Source organism: Muscardinus avellanarius (assembly GCF_963383645.1).
Source record: "Muscardinus avellanarius genome assembly, chromosome: 6".
Classification (NCBI taxonomy): Eukaryota; Metazoa; Chordata; class Mammalia; order Rodentia; family Gliridae; genus Muscardinus; species Muscardinus avellanarius.
In genome coordinates, this window is record NC_137791.1 from 126,602,009 (window position 1) to 126,625,333 (window position 23,325).

Here is a 23,325-nt window from a genome sequence, read left to right on the forward strand (position 1 = left end):
AGGATCAGTAACTTACTACGTGAAAATCCTAGAAGAGTGCCCGACGAAGGTTTGTATTTGCAATTGTCAGTTAATACTGCTACTTGGAACTGATTTACTGTGGAAACCATGTGCCAGATCTTGATTCCACAGCCCCATAAGCTCAATCACTGAGCGCCCAGAGTGATTTGTTTGCACTGAGAAAGGACTTACATCACTGTGCCCCAGCTGAATTACGTAGTTTATATAACCGAAGGCAAGTTCTGTTATTCCTTGTTTTGTAGGAGTAATATATCAGTAAAGATCAGAGTCAAACTAGAGAGCAAAAAAGTTGGTTTTATTGTCTCTAAGAATTGCATAGTAACTTTTCATTCGCTTGTGTTCTTAGCATCACAAATAAGTACAATTTTTCCTCTCAATTAAAAACGCTGTAAAGTGATTGGGAAATTTCTTTTTTAAAAAACTTGATCATCATATGTAGAATATCTTAAAAATTTTGCCAAAAGATATTAGCTTTACCTTTACAAATCTGCATAAAATGAAAAAAAAACAGGCCAAGGCATACAAATTTTAATTTGTTCTACATTTTTAAGTACCATCCTTTGTTGCCTTTAAAAGATTCATATCCACTGAACAATATTTTGAAGCCCAGCTGTCCAACTGAAGACAGAGGAACTGTAAACAGGAACTTTAAATGTCTGAACTAAGCACTCTCTTTGCTGAAGCGCAGTAAGAACTCAATCAGAGTCCGCGTGGGCCTCCCGGTCATGCCCTTCCGCAGGTATGGAACCTCGTCCTTGTTGGTCATCACACCTGCTATGTCTAAATGTGCCCACTTGGGATGAGTCACGAATTCCCTCAGGAATGCCGCAGCTGTACACGCGCCTGCAGACCTGCAGAGACAGTAAGGAGCATTAGTTTACCCCGTGTCAACAAGCACTGAGCATTTCATTAAGCTCTTACATTTTTTTTTTTTGGTGGTACGAGGAATGAAACCCAGGTGCTTTCTACCTCCGGACTATCCTCCCAGACCTATTTGATATTTTATTTGGAAACAGGGTCTCACGAAGTTGCTGAGAGCCTCACTAAGTAGCTGAGGCTGGCTTCAAACCTGTGAAATCCTCCTGTCTCAGCCTCCCACGTGCTGGAATTACAAGCATGTGCCACCACGCCCGGCTAGCACTTACATTCTTGCTAAGTAGATTTTATGAAAAACAGACCAAAAGTCAAACTTATGAGACCTAAGAAGGAGTTAAGCCAAAGTTCCTTTTAGAATATTTTCAAGCCGGGCGTGGTGGTGCACGCTTGTAATCCCCATGCTTGGGAGGTGGAGACAGGAGGATCGTGCAGGTTCGAAGCCAGCCGCGCTGGCTTAAGAGACCCTGTTTTCAAAAATAAAAAAATAGGTCTGGGAGTGTAGCCCGGAGGTAGAAGGGCTTCCAGGAACCCCAGGACCACCAAAAAAAAAAAAGAATATTTTCAGATATGGCTTTATGTAGAACAGTAAAGGATAAGTTTAGATTCCTCTTTCCTATTTGACAAATCTCTGTATTTCCCATCTTTTTCCCTTATCAGCTGCTTATATACAAAGCAGAAGTGAATTTAAAACATGCAAATTATTGAGAACCTGTTGAAATGCCTTGGAAATTACAGAATCAGAAAGTTTACAAGCAAAGGAAGTCAGTAACAACTTTTGTAGAGTGGATAAAACTGAAGATGACCATTTTGGCAACTAAGTACGAATGTAAAAATGCACATTTAGTTCATTTTACATACCTATATTTTCCAAGGTTATTAACATCAGCAAGCTGGCAATCTATAACTTGTCTTGTATAATGTTCAAAGAGAGGCATCCTCCAGACACGGTCCCCAGTTTCAATGCTGGCCTAAAGAAGAAAAATGTAAGACAGTGTGAGACTGGATGAAGTAGGCTCTAGGAAATTCACTGTCTGCTTGACACATGAAGGAAAGAGCTGTCCAATCTGTTAGGCTGAAGCATTCACTACAGCTGTCAGGTCATTAAGACATTTAAGAGTTACAGGAAGGGGTAGTGGCTCATGCCTATAATCCCAGCTACTAGGAGGCTGAGACAAGAAGATTGCAAGTACGAGGCCAGCCTGGGCAATCAAGACAATCAAGACCAATCAAGACCGTCTCGTAATAAAAGGTCTGCGTCTGTGGCTCAGGGGTTTAACACCACTAGGTTCAATCCCCAGTATTGTGGGAAAAGAAAGAATTATTATAAAAGATACTAGGAATTATTATAAAGAGAAGTTCCATTAATAAACAGCATCCTGTGTTGGGTACAGGCTCTGTGGGTGAGTGAAAAGTCTTCATGGCTGGTTCTGGCTGTGCTGAGGAAATGCACGCCTGACCCTGCGTACTGAAGACCCAGCTCCAGAGGCAAAGCAACTTCACTCATCCACCACTGACCTGCTCATTCTTTTATTCAGCACTTATTAAACTTCTGAGCACCACTAGGGTGAGCCTATAGGTCAGCAGGAAGAGATACATAAACATCTGTGAACTGTGGCGAGAAGTGAAAGACCCAGAAGTAGCAAATTAAGCTCTATTTTTTAGTTTAGGACATGAGGGCATATGAGCTGCGTCAGCCTCTAGGAAAGCAGACTGGAGGTTTTCATTGCTGACTTGTTAGATATGTAGGGGAGCAGAGCAGAGGGGAAGTAAGTCCAGGCCCTTAAAAGTCACAAATACATTTGGACATCTGGTTTCGCTCCTCACATTAAGCTCACATGTACTACTTGTTGAAGGGATGAACGAGCCTCCAGCTGGAGCTGCGGGCAGCCACGCCCAGCACAGGAGAGTTCCTCCGTGGTGGAGGACACAGAGCCGAGGCTCCTCATGAGGCATTGGGAGTGAAGTAAGAGCGTGGTGGAGGCCTGAACACCAGCCAAAGGGGTGGACAAAGAAACAGCTAAGGAAGGAGGACGAAGCTCAGCAACCCAAGGAGGGAAGGAGCAGAAGCCAAGAGCCAGGTGTCACCAAGAGGTCACAGTTACAAGCTGCCTACAGACTGCGGGCGGAGTAAGCCTGGGCAGGGGTGAAAGTGAGCATGTGGGGTGGAATGCGGGGGACCGGAAGGGCAGCTGTGCAAGGACCCAAAGGAGGCAGAGCACAGCCGCCAGAGGCCGCCATCTCCAGCAGGCCACGCACTCCAAGCTCAGCAGAAGGGGCTCTAGCCTCACACTCAACCCTCAGACCGCTCTGCCCCAGGGGTTCTCAATCACCGCCAGGACACTTGGAGGTTACTTCACATCACTTAAGCATTGGAGGAGAGGTAGGGGGCATCATCCCCATAATTTAGGGCATTTGTACAAAACCCAAAGCCACTCAGTCATGTTATTGCCATGGCCCATTTTCAATTCCATGGTAAATTCACAGCATAAGAATCACTTTAACCCAGGTTAAACAAGTCAATCATTGGAAGGCCACGACAATTCATCATCTCTTAGCTTTGGTCTACCTATCACACCCACCTCAAATAGTTTGTTCCACAGCCAGGACGAGTTGGTAAAGACTCCGGTGGCACCGGATCCCAGGGCTATGTCCATGGCACCTGGAAGACACAATTAACAGCTCCGGCCACGCTCATTCTCTCCAGGCCAAGTGGATGCCTCTGCTCCTCACACCAAAACTGGCCTGTGGCCTATTTGGTGGCCTTCATTGTCAAATATAGACGAACTTGGAAAATTACCTCTATATTTAATACTGTTTCGTGTCTCTCAAGCTAGAATTCATCTTTAATTGTTACGGAAAATGCAGAAAAGGAAATATCAAATATCAGTGATAACTGCTGCCAATTTTGGTATTTCCTTCTATATGTCTTTAAACATTTTTAGGAAAATAATTAAAAACATACCGTATGTTTTTAAGTATGTTTGAAGGTACTTTTAATGATTTTATCAGTCCTTTGGATGGGGATTATAATTTATATACTACTGGCATTGAGGTCTCTCTAATTCTTGATATTCTTAACCACATCTCAGCAAGTATCTGATACAAGACTTTGCACCTTCCCTTCTCTAACACTTGTGTCTCTACTGGCTGACCTCTCTTTTTACACAAGTATCTCTGGAAAGGGCAGTGCTGGGGACTAGCCCAGGCCTCGTATGCGAAGGATGTGCTCAACCACTAGCCACCTCCTTAGCCCCTTAATGTCAGTTTCAGGTGTCACTTTAGATGAGCTGATTTGACCCAGTCAGGTTACAGCTGGAAGCCAGGTGTGGTAGCACACTCCTGTAATCCCAGTACATGGCAGTCTGAGACAGGAGGCCAGCTCAGCAACTTAGCAAGACCCTGTTCCAAACTAAAAAATAAAACAGTGCTGGGAGTGTAGCTCAGAGGTTGAGTACTCCTGGGTTCAATCCCCAGTACTAAAAAATAAAAAAGAGTATAGCTGGAATGTTTTAAAACAACAAAGTTAGTATTCAAAACATTTTACAACTGTAGAACAATTCCTTCGGTGAAAGACCAACTGCCAAAGGAGTAAGCCAGATTTAGCAAAATAATGCCAAGTACAGTGTGTGCACCCCACCCAGCAAACAAGATTTCCCCGGAACACACGCAGGGAAGTAGGTGCTGACCTGTTAAGGTGGCGGCATTGATGATGAGCTTCGGGTTAAAGATGTGCGCGTAGCACAGGGCGTCAGCCAGGATGAGCCTCCCCTCAGCATCAGTGTTATCTACCTGTGAAGGAGCGTCAGAACAAGGAAGCGTGAGACACTAACACTGACCGCGAGAACCAGGCATTCACAGCAGTGTCTGATCTCAAGGCCAGTCTGGACAATAAAGGGAGGCCTATCTCCAAATAAAATTACAGGAAAGAAAAGGCTGAGAATGTAGCTCAATGGCAGAACGCTTGCTTGGTATGTGTGAGGCCCTGGGTTCCATCCTCAGAACCACGAAAAGTGTGTTTCATTTAGAAGAACACATCTAACCTGGACAGCAAATACAATTTACTAGCCCCTGTACCAGAGCTGGTGATCTAAGGCTGATGACACTGGAAGCTGAAAAAATACAAAGTGCCTGGCCCATTTTATTAGCAAATGCTACAACAAAATACGGAGAAAAATATAAAGGTTTCTGAAAACAAATAGGCTAAGGAGGTTAAGAAAGCCTCAGCTAAGCGGCAGCCTGGGCCCTTTGCAATCACATTCTCTTCTTTTTAATAGAGTCCTGTTGCCATGAGCAGCAGGTGCACACAAGTGACACAGACACACACCCCATGGATGGCTGCTGCCGTGACTCCCCCCGCCAAGTGCAGAGCCCAGATTGTGAGACACCCAAGCACTTAAAATGGAAAAAGTTAACCATGGGACAGGAACACCCTCAAAACAGCCCACACTTACTGCTTTGCAGTGCTCTGCAACGCTGGCTGGAAATTCAGGGTAATTTTTGTGTACAGCATACAAGAAGTGGGGAGAACAATAAGGCAGGAAAAACATGCCTCAAGTTCTCAAGAAATACTTGACTCTGCATGAAGAACTACCCCGCATGAAGGACCCGCCCTCCTCGCCAGCAGGGAGCCAGGTCCTGTGCCACCTGGCTGCGCTCACACAGGGCCACAGCAGGCTTTGAGGAAGCCAGGGCGGAGAGCCACCCCTCACACACCTGGATGGTTTTCCCGTTCTTGGCTCTGACAACGTCCCCAGGCTTGTTGGCCTTGCCGCTGGGCATATTTTCACAAAGTGGTGCCAAACCTGTTGGAAAGAACATGAGACGTGGGGAGGCGGGGTCCATGTGACAGAAGCCTGGTGCAGCTGCCAGCAGAACCAAAGGACCGAATTCAGTGTCACCAATGGCACAGGTGCCATGCGTCGGCAGCAGGACGTCCTCACCACCTCCAAGGACTCATCTTGATTCTAATAAATGCCAATCATGGAATCTCCTGAGACTGGCCTGGACCCTTCAAAACTGCCCATCATGGAAGAAAAAAACGGCAGGTAAGGTTCTTAATGGAAGAAAACTAAAGTGACCAGACAGCTAAATGCAATCTGGGATCCTTGATGGGCTTCTAGAGTTGAAAATGAAATAAAAACAAGATGGAGTTTGTTTTTTTTTTTTTTTTTAGGCAACTGGGAAATTTGAATTAGGGTATTGTATTAACCCTTGAAAAATGTAATGTATTGTCATATAGAATGTCCTTTTTCTTAGGAGACATGTTAATGTATTCAGGAGTGACATGTCATAATGCCTGCAACATCATTTTAAATAGTTTAGCAAAAATAAAAACAACAAAGAATGAACTGTGGTGAGGGCGTGATTGCAGATGCATGGAAATCAGACCCAAGCTCCCACTGCTTCCTCACGTGATACTGGCCAAGTACGTGACCTAGTCCTCCCTCGCCCTTCCCTTTCCTCTGAAACCCCAGCAGTGCCAAAGACCCTGGGCACCATCTCTGGGACGTGGCGTCCTGTAGCACTGAGTGCTCTTCCTGTCCCTGGCAATGTCTGTTTCGGGGATTTAATCGGCCCCAACCCTGAGACAATCAGTAAATGAGCCAGCAATGCCCTTCAACCCTGACCATGGAGCATCTTCCAGTGGAGTAAACCACAAACTTGAAATATGTGCCCTGATGGCTAACTGCTTTTTGGAGAAGTTAAACAAATCAATTCCAGTTTTTAGCCTGCTGGATGCAAAACACATTTAACTCAGCTAAAACAAAAACACTTATCTCAGCTAAATAGCTTTAAATAGCTTCTGCTTGATGAAGAACTATTTAAAAACTGTCTTCTGATCTTTTCAAATTGCAGGAAGCCATGTTGGTTGTCTCAGTTCTGCTGAGTTCTGGATTCCAGATGCACTAGGACACCATCCCTTGCCCCCTTACCTACGATGTTAATGGGCAGGCTGAGCTTCGCGGCAGACACGATGGCCGAGCACACTGTTGCGGCCCCTCCCATGTCGGCCCTCATGAGGTCCATGTTTGCGGCAGCCTTGATGGAGATACCGCCACTGCAGGGGAGATGGAAGCCATGTAACATCAACAGCAAGGATGATGGCCGAAACCAAGTTCTTAAAGAACATTCAAACTGGGCGTGGGGCGCACGCTTGTAATCCCAGCATCTGGGAGGTTGAGACAGGAGGCTCTGGGTTCATGGTCAGCCTCAGCTATTTAGGCCCTTTTTAACTCAGTGAGATCTTGTTTCAAAATAAAGAATAAAAAATAGGGCTGTGAGGGGGAGCACGGCTTGGAGGTAGAATGCCCCTGAGTTCCATCCCAGGCATCACAAGATAAATAAATAAATAAATCTGAGCACAGTGGTGTGTGCCTGTCATCCCTGCTATTCAAGGAGGCTGAGGCAAGAGGATTTCAAGTTTGAGGCCAGCCTTGGCAGCTTAATGAGACACTGTTTCAATATAGAAAATAAAAAGGGCTGGGGATGTAGCTCAGTGATAAGAGTATCCTTGGATTCAATCCCCAGTACTACAAACAAAACCATTCTGAGGGTTAACTACTACATAAAAGCACCAAAGTTTCTAAGTTTAGAATATGAATTAGTTCAATGTCTTTATAAAAGATACAAAATAATTCCAGAAATATAGATGTTGTAGTTCATTTTCTATTTGAGTGAAATTTAAGCAGTGTTACTGGAAATATTAACATATCTTCTTATCTCATTAACTCCTGACATCTACAAAGATTGTCTTTTCAACAAACTGCATGAATTGATCAACTCATGAAACCAAAGTCATGGGCTGTTAAGGAAAGTTGTCATTCTCAGAGAAGACTAGAAGCATCCCTCTTAAACCCATAGGACAGAGGGAAACACTGCCTTCACACACCTGCACGGGTGCGTGGTATCCTGAGATGGTACAAGACAAGAGTGAGGCAGGCGCTCACACAAAACCTCCAAGATGCTCTATTCAGCAGTCAGCAGAAGCCAAGTGACTTTCTCAGACAGCTTTCTAAGCAACTGCTGACTTCAAGAGTCCAGAAGTGACTTGTGCCACAAGCTGGGTTCGGGGCTCGGGTACTGACTCCTGTGGTCTGCTGACCAGCCCTGGTGATGCTTTGGAAAACTTCCTATTCCCTATCTTAGCAATCAGGTCCTAATTCTCACCTCAGAAACACTTGATAATTAGATGGATGTCATTTATACCTCAAGATTATCCACTGGCTGGAAATAAACTAGCCTGTTGGCCTCTTGGTCCAAGTCCAGGTTACCCCTGTGAGGAAAGGGAGCGCTCTGGGAAGGTGATGTTCTCTGTGCGCTTGCATGCTGACTCCAAGGCCTCTCCTGGGAACTCTGCTCTCTGAGCCTATGACCACCATTCCAAAGTAGCCACCAAAGATTAGCATGTATTTTTATTCACCTTTTTATCCACCCATTTTCTGTCTACTGCCTCTATTAACTGATACCCCTGCCACATCACTAAGAAGACTGACAGGGCTGTCCGCATCCCTCTGCACATCCTTAGCATGTCCATTTCACCCCCCTCAATACACACATCCAATGTTTAGCCTCCCCCTTAAAAAAAGCTTACCTCAATCTTAATTTCAGTAGGCACTTGCATAAAAAAAGTGACAAATAGATCCTGATATTTCTATGAAAACAAACAGGATCTAGCCAAAGTCATTCTGAAGAAGAGCAGTGCTAGAAGATGTATGTGAACAAACTTCAGATCTCAAGACTACTCAAAGCTACAGCAATCAAGTTTGTCCAGAGACAGATACCAAATTACACGGTCAACTGATTCTCTACCAATGTGCTAAGGTAGAGAAAGGACAGTCTTTTCAACAACTGGCATTGAAATAAACAGATATCCATATTAAAAAAAAAAAAGAGATATCCCTTTTGCACCATACACAAAAATTCAAAGTGAGTCCTTGCCTTAAAAGCAAAAACTAACTTAAAAACTGTCTTATAGATTTTAGTATATGCAATACCATCTCAGAGGGAAAAAATTGATAAATTACATTTCCTCATAATAAAAAAACACCTGTTTTTTCAGAAGATAACACTAAATAAAAAAATGAAAAGACAGGCCTCATACTGGACACAAAAATATTCCTGATTAACATCTGACAAAGGACTTGTATTCAGAACATAAGGAAAAAAACAACTCATAACTTTTAAGACAAATACCCTATAAAAGGCAAAAGATTTAAGTAAACAACATACTAAAGAAGATATACTCCTAGTCAATAATCATGTTAAGAAATGCTCAATATGATTAATCATTAGAGAAATGTGAATTAAACCTCAGAGGCATCACTGCATAATCAGCGGTGCGGGGATGAGATTCAGATTCTGGGTCCTGCGCAGAACAACGTGAATTGATGGTGGGAATGAAAAATGTCACCATCAGTGTGTTCACACCAAAGGATGTGCTTTCTCATGAAGCTGAACTTCCAGTGTCTCCTTTCCTAGATAGTTACCCAAGAGAAAGGAAAGCACATGAAAGCACAGAAAAAGCTTATGGATGATCTTAACTTTATTCCTAGTAGCCTAAAACTGGAAAGAAGCTAAATTCCTATCAACAGATAAATGAGATAAGCAAATGTTCCTATTTCCATACAAGAGATTATTATTCAGGGATGAAAAGGAACCAATGACTGACATGACAAACATTATAGATAAATCTCAGACACTAGACTGAGAGAAAAAGCCAGACATGCAGGGCCCCATCTATATGGATTTCTGGACCGGGCAAAATGAATCTATACTAACAGAAGAATCACTGGCCGCCTGGGCAGCAGTGCGGAGGGAAAAACAGCAAAATGCACAAGGGGACTTAAGAGGTTGATGGGCATGTTCTGCCATCTTTAGAGCAGCCTTTGTTGCATGGGTGGTCCTGTTAATGCTCAGAGCTGAACACTTAAAAGAGTGAATTTTACTGCATATATGTATATACAGTGTATGAGTGTGTGTGTGTATCTATATATCTATATCTATATATCTATATCTATCTCTCTATATATAATCTTCATCCCATTTCCTTCCCTCTGCTAGGCATCCAGTTAGATCCAACTATTCTTAGAACACAGGTCAAAATCTAACCAGGCCCAGAACACCTAGGTTCTTCCAACCTCCAGTGCAGCTCGCCCTTTATCCCCACCCTACACTGGGTTACACCCATCCTGACCTTTGTACTTCCCACCTCCGGCCTCTGCACATTCCCCTGCCCCAAACACTGTGACACTGGGTCTCAGTCCCCACAGAACTAGTTCCTCCAGGTCTACATCTTAAGCTAAAACTAATGATCCTGCTAGATTTTGCAAAAAAAAAAAAAAAAAAAAAAGCAAATATAGATTTAAATGAACAATAAAGAGCATCCTGAACATGAATGGACATAGAAGCTGGGGTCCAGCTCAGTCATAGAGTACACGTGTGCTTAGCACTGGAGGCTCTGTGTTCCATCATCTGGAACAAAGGAATAAAAATAAATGACAAAAAAGGAGAGAACAGAACATTCATGTTTTAGATGAAGTTTCTGAATGGTTGCAAAAATGTACTGGGGAAATTGGTACTTTATTGTTCTTTAGCAGTATTTTCCAGAGTAGTTTCCTGGGAATACGACTCCCCAGAATCAGGATTCTTTCAAAAGGAAAATTAGAAAATGCAATCTTCTGTACCTTGAGCTTGAGCTCTATAGTTACAGGAAACAAAAAGAAACCTCATTTGCTTTATCTAGCCTAATTTTTGTTTTGTCAAGTAGCCCTCTTTATGCCGCAGACACATCCTGGTAGACACATCCCTGAAACTGGTCTTCGTTGACACAGGTTCTCATAGAAAATACCAGAATACACACACGGTCCTTTCCAACTCAGCCTCTTTTTTGACTAAAATGACCAGAGATGGTTTCCACTTCTAAGGAATACTTACAGTTTAATAAGATTACTGGGTATGTGTGTATTGACATAGTATGCTGACTTTTAATTCTTTGCAACAAATACTGAGAAGTATCACTGGGTCATATGGTGGTTCCACTCCTAGTCTTTTGAGGAACCTCCATACTGAACTCTACTGTGGTTGTACTAACTTAAAATCACACCAATGATGTATAAAAAGCTCCTTTCCCCACAGCCTTACTAGTATTATTTGCATTCCTGATGACTCATTCTAATAAGTTAGATGGAATCTCAGTGCAGTTTTATTTATTTATTTTTTTGTTGGTACTGGGGGTGGAACCCAGGGGCTTTCTACCTCCAGGCTATACTCCCAGACCTATTATATATATGTGTGTGTGTGTGTGTGTGTGTGTGTGTGTGTGTGTGTGTGTGTGTGTGTATATATATATATATATATATATATTTTTTTTTTTTTTTTTTTTTTTTGCAGGTCTGGGGATGGAACCCAGAGGCATTCGACCTCCGAGCTACACCCCCTGCCCAATTTTTTATTCTTTATTTTGAAACCGGGTCTCACTGGGTTGCAGAGGGCTTCACTAAGTAGCTGAGGCTGTCCGCGAACCGCGATCCTCTGGTCTCAGCCTCCCAAATGCTGGGATTACAAGCGTGCGCCACCACGCCCGGCTCTATTTTATTTGAAAACAGGGTCTCACTAAGTTGCTGAGAGCCTCACACTAAATAGCTGAGGCTGGCTTCAAACCTGCGCGATCCTCCTGTCTCAGCCTCCCAAGTGCGGGGATTACAAGCGTGCGCCACCACACCCAGCTTCAGTGTAGTTTTAATTTGCATTTCCATTATTGCTATGGATATTGAATGCTTATAGCACCACAATTCATAATAGTCAAATTATGGAACCAGCCTAGGTGCCTATCAACAGATAAATGGATACAGAAAATGAGGTATATACACACAGGGGGTTTTACTTGGCCATAAAGAAATGAAATTATGTCATTTGTAGGAAACTGAATAGAACTTGAGAGTACGATGCTAAGCAAAACACGCCAGCCTCAGAAAGTCAAGGGCTGCATGTTTTTTCTCATATGTGAAAGCTAGAGAGAAAAGGGGAAAAAAAGGGGGTTGGATCTCATCAACTTAGAAGGAAATCAAAAGAGGAAGAGAGGAGGGAGGTACTGGAGAATGAAACTCACCAAATTATGTTATGCACATGTACAAGTATGTAACAACAAATCCCAGTATTATGTGTAATTATAATGCACCAGTAAAATTTTTTAAAAAAGAACAAGGAGAGTTAGACTGCTCAGGTAAAGAAAGTAACAAAACAAAACAAAAAAAAAAAAAAAAAAAAAAAAGCAAAGCAAAGGGCAGAGCCTGACCCCAGCAGCGGCAGCACTACTATCCATGTTGGGAGTCTTTACAGTCACAAAGGAGAATCAAGTGTAGGAGGGAAAGACTGTAAGATATTCTAAAGATAGATCTGATTTTGGCTTCTGACTCTTCTTAGTTATGGGACTTGAACAAATTTCTTAACCTCTGAGTCCTGGTTTCCTTACCTGTAGAATATCCACAATGCCTAGCTCATAAGGGTAAGATTAGTGCCAATAAATGTAAAACGCCTTAGTCTCTGATATATACATGCGTTTTGTAAGTGGGAGGATAATACATTTAAAGTAACATGTAAGATTTGACCAAAACCGTGCTTAGGAATAAAACGATGAGCCAAACACCAGTGCCGACTCTGCAGCCACAGAGGCAAACGCCACCGTACCTGTCAAAGGTGATTCCCTTCCCGACAAACACCAGGGGAGGGTCACTTGGGTTGGAGCTGCCCTTGTAGTGGATTTCCAAGAAGACTGGAGGCTCCTCCGACCCTTTGGCTACACTTAGGAACGAGCCCATTTCCTGTTCCTCAATCCATGACTTGGGCCTGTAGAGCAGAAAGGGGAAAATATACTATTATCTTATTTCAAAATAATTTTTAAAAAGCTCAAAAAAGTTTGTTTAAAAAAAAAAAGCAGCATAATATACAAGCTCTTAAAATATAATTCAGTATTACAGTACTTGGCTAGTTGCTTGAGGCCCTGGGTTGGATCCCCAGCACAAGTGAAAACAAATACTACACACATGTACACATGTATTAAGGCTTCAATGGTCGTATCTTACTGTTTGCTTTCTGTATGTTTCAGACAAGTCATTTGGTTCCGAACTTATTTTCTTACCTATAAAATAAGCTCAAGGAGTCTTCATCAAAAGATTATAGGATGACTAAAAGAATGCACACATGAAAACTAATACAGTGTCAGGTAATAATGTATAGTCAATGAATAATAACTCCCCCTTTAACCTACTCAGATATTTCTTTTCTTCTTTTTTTTTTTTTTTTTTTTTTGTGTGTGTGGTACTGGGGTTCCTGGAAACCCTTCTACCTACTCAGATATATCTAAAGTTTTAATTTACAAAAGAAAAGATGAAATAGCCAGGCACAGTGGCGCACACTTGTAATCCCAGTACTTGGGAGGCCTAGATAGGAGGATTGCAGGTTCAGAAACAGCCTCAGCAAGTAGTGAGACTCTCATCAACCTAGTGAGACCCTGGTTCAAAACAAAAATAAAAAAAATAGGGCTAAGGGCATAGTTCAGAGGTAGAATGCCCCTAGATTCAAATCTCATAATCACACACACACACACACACACACACACACACACACACACACACACACGCAGAAGAAAGAGGAAGGCCTGGCCATGGAGGCATTTTTAACACAAATGCAGAACCTGATGCTTCATTACAGCCCGCCCTTCTGGAAGAGCTGTCTATCTTATTTCTTTGATGTAGAGCCACCCACACCGGCCAGCACTTGGCACCTGTCTTCAGTTCAATGAGTCACATGCCACCCACGAGTCCTGCCTCCTCTCTGGTTCACCTCTTCCCTTTGTTCACCACAGCCTTGTGGTTTCCCAAGGGGCCACCACGCACCTGCGTCCCCACCTGAAGTGCTGCATCCGCCCCACTCGTGCCTATTAACTTCTTATAGAGCCCCAGGGCTGCGCAGCCTCTGCATTCTTCTGCAGTCCTGCTCAGCCCTCTGTCTGCAGCTCTCGCCCCACCCTCTGGTCCCCTGCCAGTTCCTTGCTTCTTTGAGGACAAGGAGTGCCATGGTATACCAAGTCCCCAGGCACAATGGAGGTGCTGTGGCGGATGGGTGACAGCATCACCACTGCCTCCTGATGCATGGTAGCCTGGTGTCTTCTCAGGTAAAATGAGGAAGAGCCCAACAACCCCAGCCCGTGTTTGGCTGCCGTGGGTCACCTCAGCTCTTTGGTCTCAAGTTACTCCTCTGAATAGAGAGGGAGGATTTAAGATTTCAAGGCTCCCTCTAGCACTAAGTCTGACATAATCAGAATTACCTGATATGGACCTCTGTTTTACTACTAGCAGCTTTGAGATTCTTCTCAATAATCCCAGCGAATCTGGTTGGCGTCATCTCGTTGGCTGGGGTCTCCATCAACTGGCGTGCCAGGTTCTGCCCGGAAGCAAAGAGGACTCCTTTTTGCCAGGCCTCCTGATCCCCACTGTGGAAGCAAGCAGTTACTGTCAAGGACCTCAAGAACACTGCGCCTGCAGCCAGGGAGGCTCTCACCTCTCCAAACTCAAGACGACTACGAGTGAAAAATGACTGGCTTGGGACTCGGGTCTGTGTGCTGTGACCAGGCAGCAGGCATACGGTGTGAAGCCCTAGGATCCCAACAAGCCCCACTGTCTGCCACAGACTCTTACCCACACAAAGAATGGGCTGCACTGCTGGGTCTTTGCAGCTATACATCTACCACGAGGGCTGAAGGGGAAGCCTCCATGGAAAGGCCCGTTTTGTCCTGCTTCACCACAGCAGGGATGACACAGCCCAGGTGCCAAATGTCAAGCGGGCACACAGCGACCATGTGGATGCACAAGAGGAGATTGGGGCTCTAAATCCCAACCGAGCAGACAGCAAGGATTAACCTGACCAGAGAACACCCAGTGGCATGTGTTTACCACCCTAGCTCTTCTCCACAACATTGAAGGAGTGTAGGCACACAGAGATGGGTAAGTACCAGCCGACAGCTCAGAGGGCTGACATGCACCACTCCCCTGACGAGATTTGTCTTCGGGTCACTGTAAGAGATCTATGAAATGGATAGTACAACTCTACAGAAATCTCAGCCACTTACTCGAAGCCAGCCTGAGGAAGGTGCAGTGCCGAGATTCAAACCAGGCTGACTGGCTGCTGAGCCCCCACTCCAGACCACTGGGTGTACCCAGGGCCACCGCGTCCTCACAGCCCCCAGCCAGGTCAGTCCTCACACAGACACCTGGGCAGAGCTGGAATGGCAGTGCTCACTGACTGCTGGGGCCCCAGCCCAAGGCCACAGGGTGAGGATTGCCACACTTCATCCACACAGCTCTCAGGGGAAATTATCTGGACTGAAATCCACTGGGATGTGTCTGTCATGTCGTCCCACCCTCCCAGCTAAGAGCCAACTTGGCTTTGGACTCCTAATGACCAACAAGCACGGAGCAGCGTAGGGAGCTGTGGGGAAAGGACATGACAACCAGCGACAGGCCTCACAGAGGCTCAGGGCACGCAGCAGGCCCGACACTGGAAAGCAGGCAGCTCGCATCCCAAAGGGTCCGCTGCAGGAAGCCGAGGGAGCGCCACCCTCGCTCGGTCCCTTCCGTTACCTTCCGTGCAGCTTGGGCAACACGACTGGCTTCTTTTTCTGCTTCAGCTCATCGTATTCATAGAGACCAAGCACGGCTCCTTCCGCGGCCGCCTGAGCATCTCCGCAGGGGTCCACCTCCACAGAGGAGAGCTCCAGGTCTTGAACCTGCCTGCACCCCGCTGCAGGGGGACAGAGGGACCAGAGAACAGGAGTCAGTCAAAGGAGCCGGAGCAGCAGGAGGCAGAGATGCGGTGTGCTGTGCTCCGTCCCTGCCTGACACCTGACTTCTGGACCTCCACTGGCTCCGCTGTACGTGAGGAGGAGCACGCCTCCTGGAGTGCTGAGCGCAGGCCCTGGGTGAGAGGCAGCTGTTACCTGCAGCATCTCGGACACACTAGGGTTTCCTGATGCAGCTTCCCACAAAAGCTTCCCTGATTAAAGGGAACACGGAGATGATGATAGTGAAATTACCTCCACAGAGCTGAGCAAAGTCCATTATTAACACAGCATTTTATTATAATCCTGTCAGCAAGGACTTCCCAATAAAGATTATGAAATAACCACTTGACACGAGCTTTGAAAATCAATTTAACAAGCATTATGATACACGCAGGGCCAGGGACGAATCAAGCCAATTACTGCTCTTCAAACTGCTTCTCAAAGCACCTCTCAGCCACAGTCTCCTGCGGCAAAGATTCTCACTGCTGCTCATACCTAAAGCCACCCAACGGCGTTGGCCTCAACTCTTAAAGCCTCCACCTGACAAACTGGGATTAGCACACACCAAGCACCCCACACCGGGCTCCCACTTTCTCTGATTTTAACTGTGATGACTCCATGCTATTTACAAGTTGGGCAACACCAGGATTGCATTGCAAAAAGGAAAAATCCACATACCAGTTTCTGGCAATATAAGGCCAATGCTATCAGAATGGAAAAATGGTACTAAAACCTCCCAACACTAAATATAGAAAGATTAAAAATAAAGATCCGGCTGGGCTTGGTAGTGAACACCTGTAATCCCAGTACTTGGGACGCTGAGACCGATGATCCCAGGTTTGAGGCAGGGCTAGGGGTCTAGCTCAGAGACAGAATGCTTCTGGGTTCAATCCCCAGAACCATAAAAAGGGGAAAAACAAAACAAAAACAAAAACCAGGAGTTAACTATTATAGATCTGTTAAGATGAATTACCTCTGGGTGAATGCTGAAAAGGTGACAATGGTAAAAAACAAAGACTGGGAAGGAGAGGCGGTCTTAAGGAGCAGGCCCTTGAGAATCCTTATCAACACTGACTTAAACAGTAAACTGACCTGCCACGGCGGCTCGGATGTTTTCTTTGCCTTCGTGCCAGTTCTCCTGGTCATCGACGCCAGCTGATCTTTTGCCGAGGCCGACCACCACCACGCTGGGGAAGTCCTGTTCCACAAATACACTTGTCAGCTGCAGCAGGCGGTCAGAGAGCTCATTTCCAGCGCAGAGCGGTCCCCGCACAGAGACTCACTGAGCTCCCAGACAATCACCTTAACCTCAGCACAGGGAGCCCTGGTGCCTTGGTAAAGTTCCATAGCGTGTGTTTGAAAGACAGAGTGAGGATAATCAGGTAAATAATTCTACGTAAGAAAGTGAACAAATAGACCCAGCTTTCAGACTGAGGAACCCAAGAGAGGCAGCACACAGCGATGTGCGTCTCTATAATCTTATACTCTGCTTAATGCTGGAATAAATTCTACTGTAAAATTTTTGTATGACTTAGCAGCTACAGTACCAGGCACCTGGAGGAGCTCACTGAGGGTTAACTGAAGGGACATCGTCTTTATCTCATACCTGATGCAGACCATAAAAGGTTCGGGTTTTGCCTGCCTTCAGAGGTGGCCCAGATCTAAAACAAGAGGAAACCATATTTTAAAAACTTCAGTTTGTTCTGCTTGCTTGGAAAGTGATAGATGCACACCTTTAGGATTATCCCAACATCTGGCTAACTGTTCTTAGGGATTTTGTTTCCTGTTTTTACAGAACGCTCTCAGGCCAATTTCTTAGAGGCAACACTTCTAATTCTAACCTCAGTACTATTTAGTGAACTTTCAGCTTACACTTAGCAGTTTTATTTGGGAACAACTATGGAGAGCAACACTGTGGAGGGCAAGGTACAGCCACACACGTGATCTCAGCACTGGAGGACAGCTGGACCGCATGGATCGTAAACCCTCCCATTAGAAGACACAGAACACCAAAATCATTGTGGTGTTGACGAAGAGGCTGACCTGACGGCAGTGTGACTGGCTGAGAGGCTGTCAGGGGAGGCTTACCTACAGATGGGAAACGGGACCGTTTCTACACCCAGGGGATCCTCCACTGCAGCCAGAGGCCTAAAGCTGGGCAGCCAGCAGGAAGGACTTAGGTAGCTGAGAAGGCTGTCTACTGATGGAGGACTGGTTACTTGGGAAGGAGATGCACATTCTGTAATCCAGCCATTACATAACGGCTCTGTTTGTCTGACTGTATCTAATAGGTTCAAACTGGTTATTTATAATCTGGGCAATATGGAGTTGCAGTGGCTGATGTTGGCACTTATATATTTGCCAAACACGGCCTTCGTCAATGTTATTCTTTCTCTAGACCCTTTCTAACCCAAGGGGGGTGGGGCTTTCAGGTGGCTTCTTCCCTGACTTACTGAATTAGCCTCTGTCCCCTTACATCCTCAGGTGGCCCACTTGTACTTCAATCTGAGAAGCCCTCAAACTCCAGGCATAAAATAAAAGGGCTGAACATGTGGGCTGGTTTTTTTCTTTAACTATTCAAGTTAAAGGCCACAGAGAGGCTGATGGGAAGGCCAGAGGGGAGGGAGTAAAGAAGGTGAATTTGAACCCGGAGGGTGGGCAGAGGAAATCTGATACTTTTCAGATCCTTCTGGTTGGTCCTTCACAATAGGTCTGTAGCTGTGCTGGAAACCATCTGGCTTCCCAGAACTGCAGACCCACCCATGCTGACACATGAGCTCTCCTAATCTCACTTCCTCTGAGAACTGCTGGGCCAGGGTATTGCTGTGCACTTTATTACTGACAACAAAGCATAGGAAAGTATTCTCCTTGAACTTGGGGGACTTTTAAGAACTGGGATGCTCAGGGAACACTTACATGTTCAAAACTTCTCTCAGCTTTCCAGCCACCAATTTATCAAAATTCTCTCCCGCGCTTGTAAACTGTGGCACGTCATCTTCTCTGTCTTTGGAATAGATTCCTAAAATGAGACCCTGAGAACAAGCAAGAAAGATGAACAGAATCAGAGTGGATCTCCTGGAGGTGCTCGGGAGTCTCCAGGTGCCAAAAGGAAGAGTCCTCCCCAAGGACAGATGAACAAGCTGCCGCTGGCAGCTGGTGCACCCTGCCGGCCTCAGAACTCCGCTCCTGCCTGGGCAAGGCTGAACCGCGCCTGGCCCCATGCCTGGTCTTGGGTTTACATGGTTATGGTCATCCCTAGGAAAGAGCTCCACCTCACAATGACAAGAAAGGGGTTTCCTTTTCTTTTTTTGCGGTACTGAGGATTGAACCCAGGGGGCATTCTACCTCTGAGCTACACCCCCCATACTTTTTTATTTTTTTGAAATGGGGTCTTGCTGGGTTCCTGAGAGGTTTTCTTTAAAAAAAAAAAAAAAACAAAAAAAAAAACAGCCATGTGCCACCAAGTTAGACCCTGAAGAGCTTCAGAACCCGCTGTCTCCAAATGTGCTGCTCTGGCGTATGGGGTACATTGAGCTGTTGGCACTTGTGAGGCAGCCAGCGTGGGCAGGCTTTTGGGCATCATCCCATCTACCTAAAAGCATGGCATAAAATTGCCAAAAAAAAAAAAAAAAAAAAAAAAGGCAGCCTCCCTGTAGCGGGGAGTTCATTCCAGAGGCTTGAGTGCCAAAATGACCTGCACAAAAAAGCCTGCTGAAATAAGCCTTATCTCCCATTAGTGCCCCAAATACAACCTAGTCCCTGCCCCGCAACTTACCACCCCTAGGCCAATCCCCTGTCTCATTGCACCATCTTTCTTTGTTTAAAAAGGTATAAAGTTGCCAGGTATGGTGGCCCACGCCTGTAATTTCAGCAACTGGAGAGGCTGAGGCAGGAGGATTACAAGTTTGAGACCAGTCTGGGCAACTTACTGAGACTCTGTCTCAAAACAAAAACTAAAGGGCTGAGGGTAAAGCTCAGTAGTACAGCACCCCAGAGTCAGTCCCCAGGACCATGGGGTAAAGTATGAAAGTTTGGGGACTAATAACATCTTTGGGTCTTAATTTCCTCTGCTGACTCCTTTGTACAAGTGAAAGTATAAAATAAAATTTAACACATCTTACATCAGTGTCAGGCCTAAGAGTCTCAGGCCTGACCTCAGAAACCAGGAGGGGAGAAGGAAGTTTTCTTCTCCTTCCCTGTAACTCTCAAATGCAAATCTCACACTGTGGTTTGCATCCCAATAACCCAATGAATGCACTGCCTAGGCTGAGCATCCCATCTGAAATGCCTGGGAGCAAAGGCATTTGTTTCAGGTGGTTTTTTTTTTTTTCTTTTTAGTGCTAGAGATGGAACCGAGGGCCTCCCACATGTGAGGCAAGTGCTTCACCACTGAGCCATGCTCCCAGTCCTATTTTTTATTTTATTTATTTATTTTCCTGGGGATGGAACCCAGGGCATTCGAACTCTGAGCTACAGCCCCTGCCCTATTTTTATTCTTTATTTTTTGAAACAGGGTCTCACTAAGTTATGGAGTGCCTCACTAAGTAGCTGAGGCTGTCCACAAACCGCAATCCTCTGGTCTCAGCCTCCGAAATGCTGGGATTACAAGCGTGCACCACCACGCCCGGCTCAGTCCTTTTTATTCTGAGACAGACTCTTGCTAAGTCGCCCAGGCTGGCCTAGAACTTGAGATCCTCCTGATTCAGCCTGCAGGGTAGCTGGGATTACAGGTGTGTGCTACCATGCCAGCCCCCCCCCCGATTTTTAATATATGAAAATGATAAAAATAATTGAGAATGGGACCCATGACAAAACATGAAATTCACTTGTTTCACATACACAGAACCTGAAGGTATTATACAATATTATTAATGATTTTGCCTAAGCTGGGCGTGGTGGCGGGCGCATGCTTGTAATTCCAGTTCTTGGGAGGCTGAGACAGGAGGATCACAGGTTCGTGGCCAGCCGCAGCTACTTAGTGAGTTCCTCCACAACTCAATGAGACCCTGTTTCAAAATAAAGAATTAAAGGGGGGGGGGGAGGGGCTGGGAGTTAAGTTTGGAGATAAAATGCCCCTGGGTTCAATCTCCAGTAACATACACACACATGCCAGTGAGCTGTTACGGGGTCAGAGGCAGCATTTTCCTTGTAGTAGGGTTATGTAAGCACTCCAAAAATTTTGCATTTGAGCACTGCAGATATTTGTATAAGGGATGCTCTACCTTTACTAACAAGTACTCTGGCCAACTTAGAGGCTAAAAGAGAACAAATATAAAGCTTCACAGGGAGAGGGAAGAGGCAGAGCATTCCGCCAAGCACTCCATGACAGGACCCCTTTATAAGCCCTGGCTCAAACACCTAAAATAAAGAAGTCAGTGTGGTGCTTTTCCACATTTGATTTTGCAAGGCAATCTATGACTTTGAAAATGTTTTGTTTGCCTAAGGGCCAATCTGTGAGATATAAAGAACATAGTCTTTTTCCCACTTGATAGATAAGGAAACCCAAACCTGGTCTGACCCACTAGCCCATAGGAGGCAGAACTGAGCAAGAATCCATGCCTTCTCACCCAGCATGGTGGCATGCAGCTATTACCCCAGTACTTGGGAGGCTGAGACAGGAGCGCTGTGTTTCTCGGACAGCCTCAGCTACTTAGTGAGGGCCTTTGCAACTCAGCAAGACCCTGTTTCAAAATAAAGAATAAAAGATAGGACTGGGGCTGTAGCTCGGAGGTAAAATTCCCTTGGGTTCTAGCCCCAGCAAAAAAAAAAAGGGGGGGGAGGGGGTGACTGGGCATGTAGTTCTGAGGTAGACTGTCCCTGGGTTCAACTGCCAGTATCTCCTCCCCCCCCCACACAAGCCTTCTTTTCATCTCATTCATAAAACCACAGGTACTTAGCTTAATCAAATGAGTACCTTTTCTTTTGTCTTTCCCACCAAAGAAAATAGGTTTCCTTGGCGCTGGTAGTTCTGCCACGTTCTCACTTTTCTTCTAACACTGGTCACTCCCCAGAGATTCCACTGATCAAGTGGGTTAGAACACTGGATGTCTGTCTAGTCTCTCTGTGGTGTGTGTGTGTGTGTCTATGACTAAGGATTGAACCCAGGGGCATTCTGAACCCAGGGGCACCTCAGCCCTACTATATTTTGAAGCAGGGTCTCTCCAGAAGTCTAAGTTGCTGAGGCCAGCCTGGAACCTCTGCCTCAGCCTTCCACATACTGGGATGACAGGTGTGCGCTGCCAGGCAGGCTCCTCTGCCATCTTTGAAACCCGCGGGGGACCCAAGCTCAAGCCCCATCTAGAACATTGCTCGCTGGGGACAGTCATTTCTTTTTCTCGGGTTTCCCAGCATGACTCCGGGCTTCTTTCTGCTCTTTCCACTGAGCCACTCCCCTTCCCAGACATCTCGCCTCTGAATCAGGGTCCTGCATAATCTCTTGGAGCCCAATTTGGTAGAGAATCCTCTTTTTCTGCAATACGCTTTTCTTTTAATTGCACAGTGTCATTCTCTTTGCAAAGAGCCCTTTTCCCTAGAGACATTTCCCTTTCTCTGGAAACCCTCAGGCAACTTGTCCTGTTTTCTGACCTTTCCCTTCAGCCCCGGGAGGGGGCTGTGTGGAGCCCGGCCCAGTGACTCCGGGACCTGAGGACGACTTTTGGGGCAGTATGGCCACCGTCCTTTCTAGGGTTATGGGGAGGACTAAACCAAATGGTCAATGGGACGAGCGTTTAATCTTCTGGAGCTCAATTAGGTGGAGCCAGTTCAGTTGAGCTCGGTAAACGGATCACAGCTTCTTCCCTGGCCCAGAATTCGGAACCGATACCCCCCCCCCCGGCACGCGGGCGGAGGGCGGCGCGGGCCGCGGGCACCGGCGCCCGCCGAGGCCGGCCGGCTGAGGGAGGGCACTCCCACTTTGGCCCATTTGCGCCCCGGGGCGCAGAAGCCGCGCGCCCGCCGACCGCAGCCCCGCCGGCCGGCGCAGGCCTCTCACCTTGGTCATGGCTGCGGCGGCGAGACCCCGGCCCCAGAGACACCTCACTCGCAGACGTCCGACTGCGACTCGCCCGGCAGCCGGAAGAGGCAGCAAGAACATCTTCTCGCCGCGGCCCCTCGCGCCGCCCTCAGCGAGCACGTGGCGCCCGGGAGCGGGCGCGCGCCTGGGGGCGGGCCCACGGGGCCGGCGGGCGCGCGCCTGGGGAGCGGGACAGGTGCAAGGGGCGGGGCTTGCGCACGGCCGAGCTGCGGGGCGGGGCCAGCGGGCGCGCGCCAGGGAGGAAAGTTGAGCGCGGAGGGGCGGAGCTTCCGGTGAACTTCGGGCGGGGCCAGCGTGCGCACGTCGGGGAGGTACGGGTCAGGGGCGGGGCCTTGGGCCGGCTGGCTCTCGTGCACGGCTGGGCTGCGGGCGGGGCAAGCGTGTGCGCGCCTGAGCTGGGCCAGGGGCGGGGCTTCGTTTTCGCCTGCTGAAGTGCACGGCCGGGCTATGGGGCGGGGCCAGGGGCGGGGCTTAGGGCTTTCGGGCTAGAGCGCGCCGGCGCTCTGAGCTGTGTTGGAGGAAGGCCAGCCTTCGGCGGAGTTTGGGGCTATGCACTTGC

General features: G+C 46.6%; 1 protein-coding gene across 1 annotated transcript; it reads right to left on the reverse strand.

Annotated features, from left to right (window-relative positions):
• Positions 1-510: 510 nt before the first annotated feature.
• Positions 511-22,826, reverse strand: LAP3 (leucine aminopeptidase 3; the record flags this gene model as incomplete). Its single annotated transcript, XM_080697969.1, has 13 exons — positions 511-872; positions 1,756-1,865; positions 3,477-3,556; positions 4,584-4,686; positions 5,611-5,699; positions 6,831-6,955; positions 12,583-12,741; positions 14,222-14,386; positions 15,534-15,693; positions 16,826-16,931; positions 17,340-17,394; positions 18,650-18,765; positions 22,725-22,826. The coding sequence occupies 13 exons, from the start codon at positions 22,824-22,826 to the stop codon at positions 683-685; spliced, it is 1,560 nt and encodes a 519-aa protein (XP_080554095.1). The 3' UTR covers positions 511-682.
• Between the last annotated feature and the right edge of the window lie 499 nt (positions 22,827-23,325).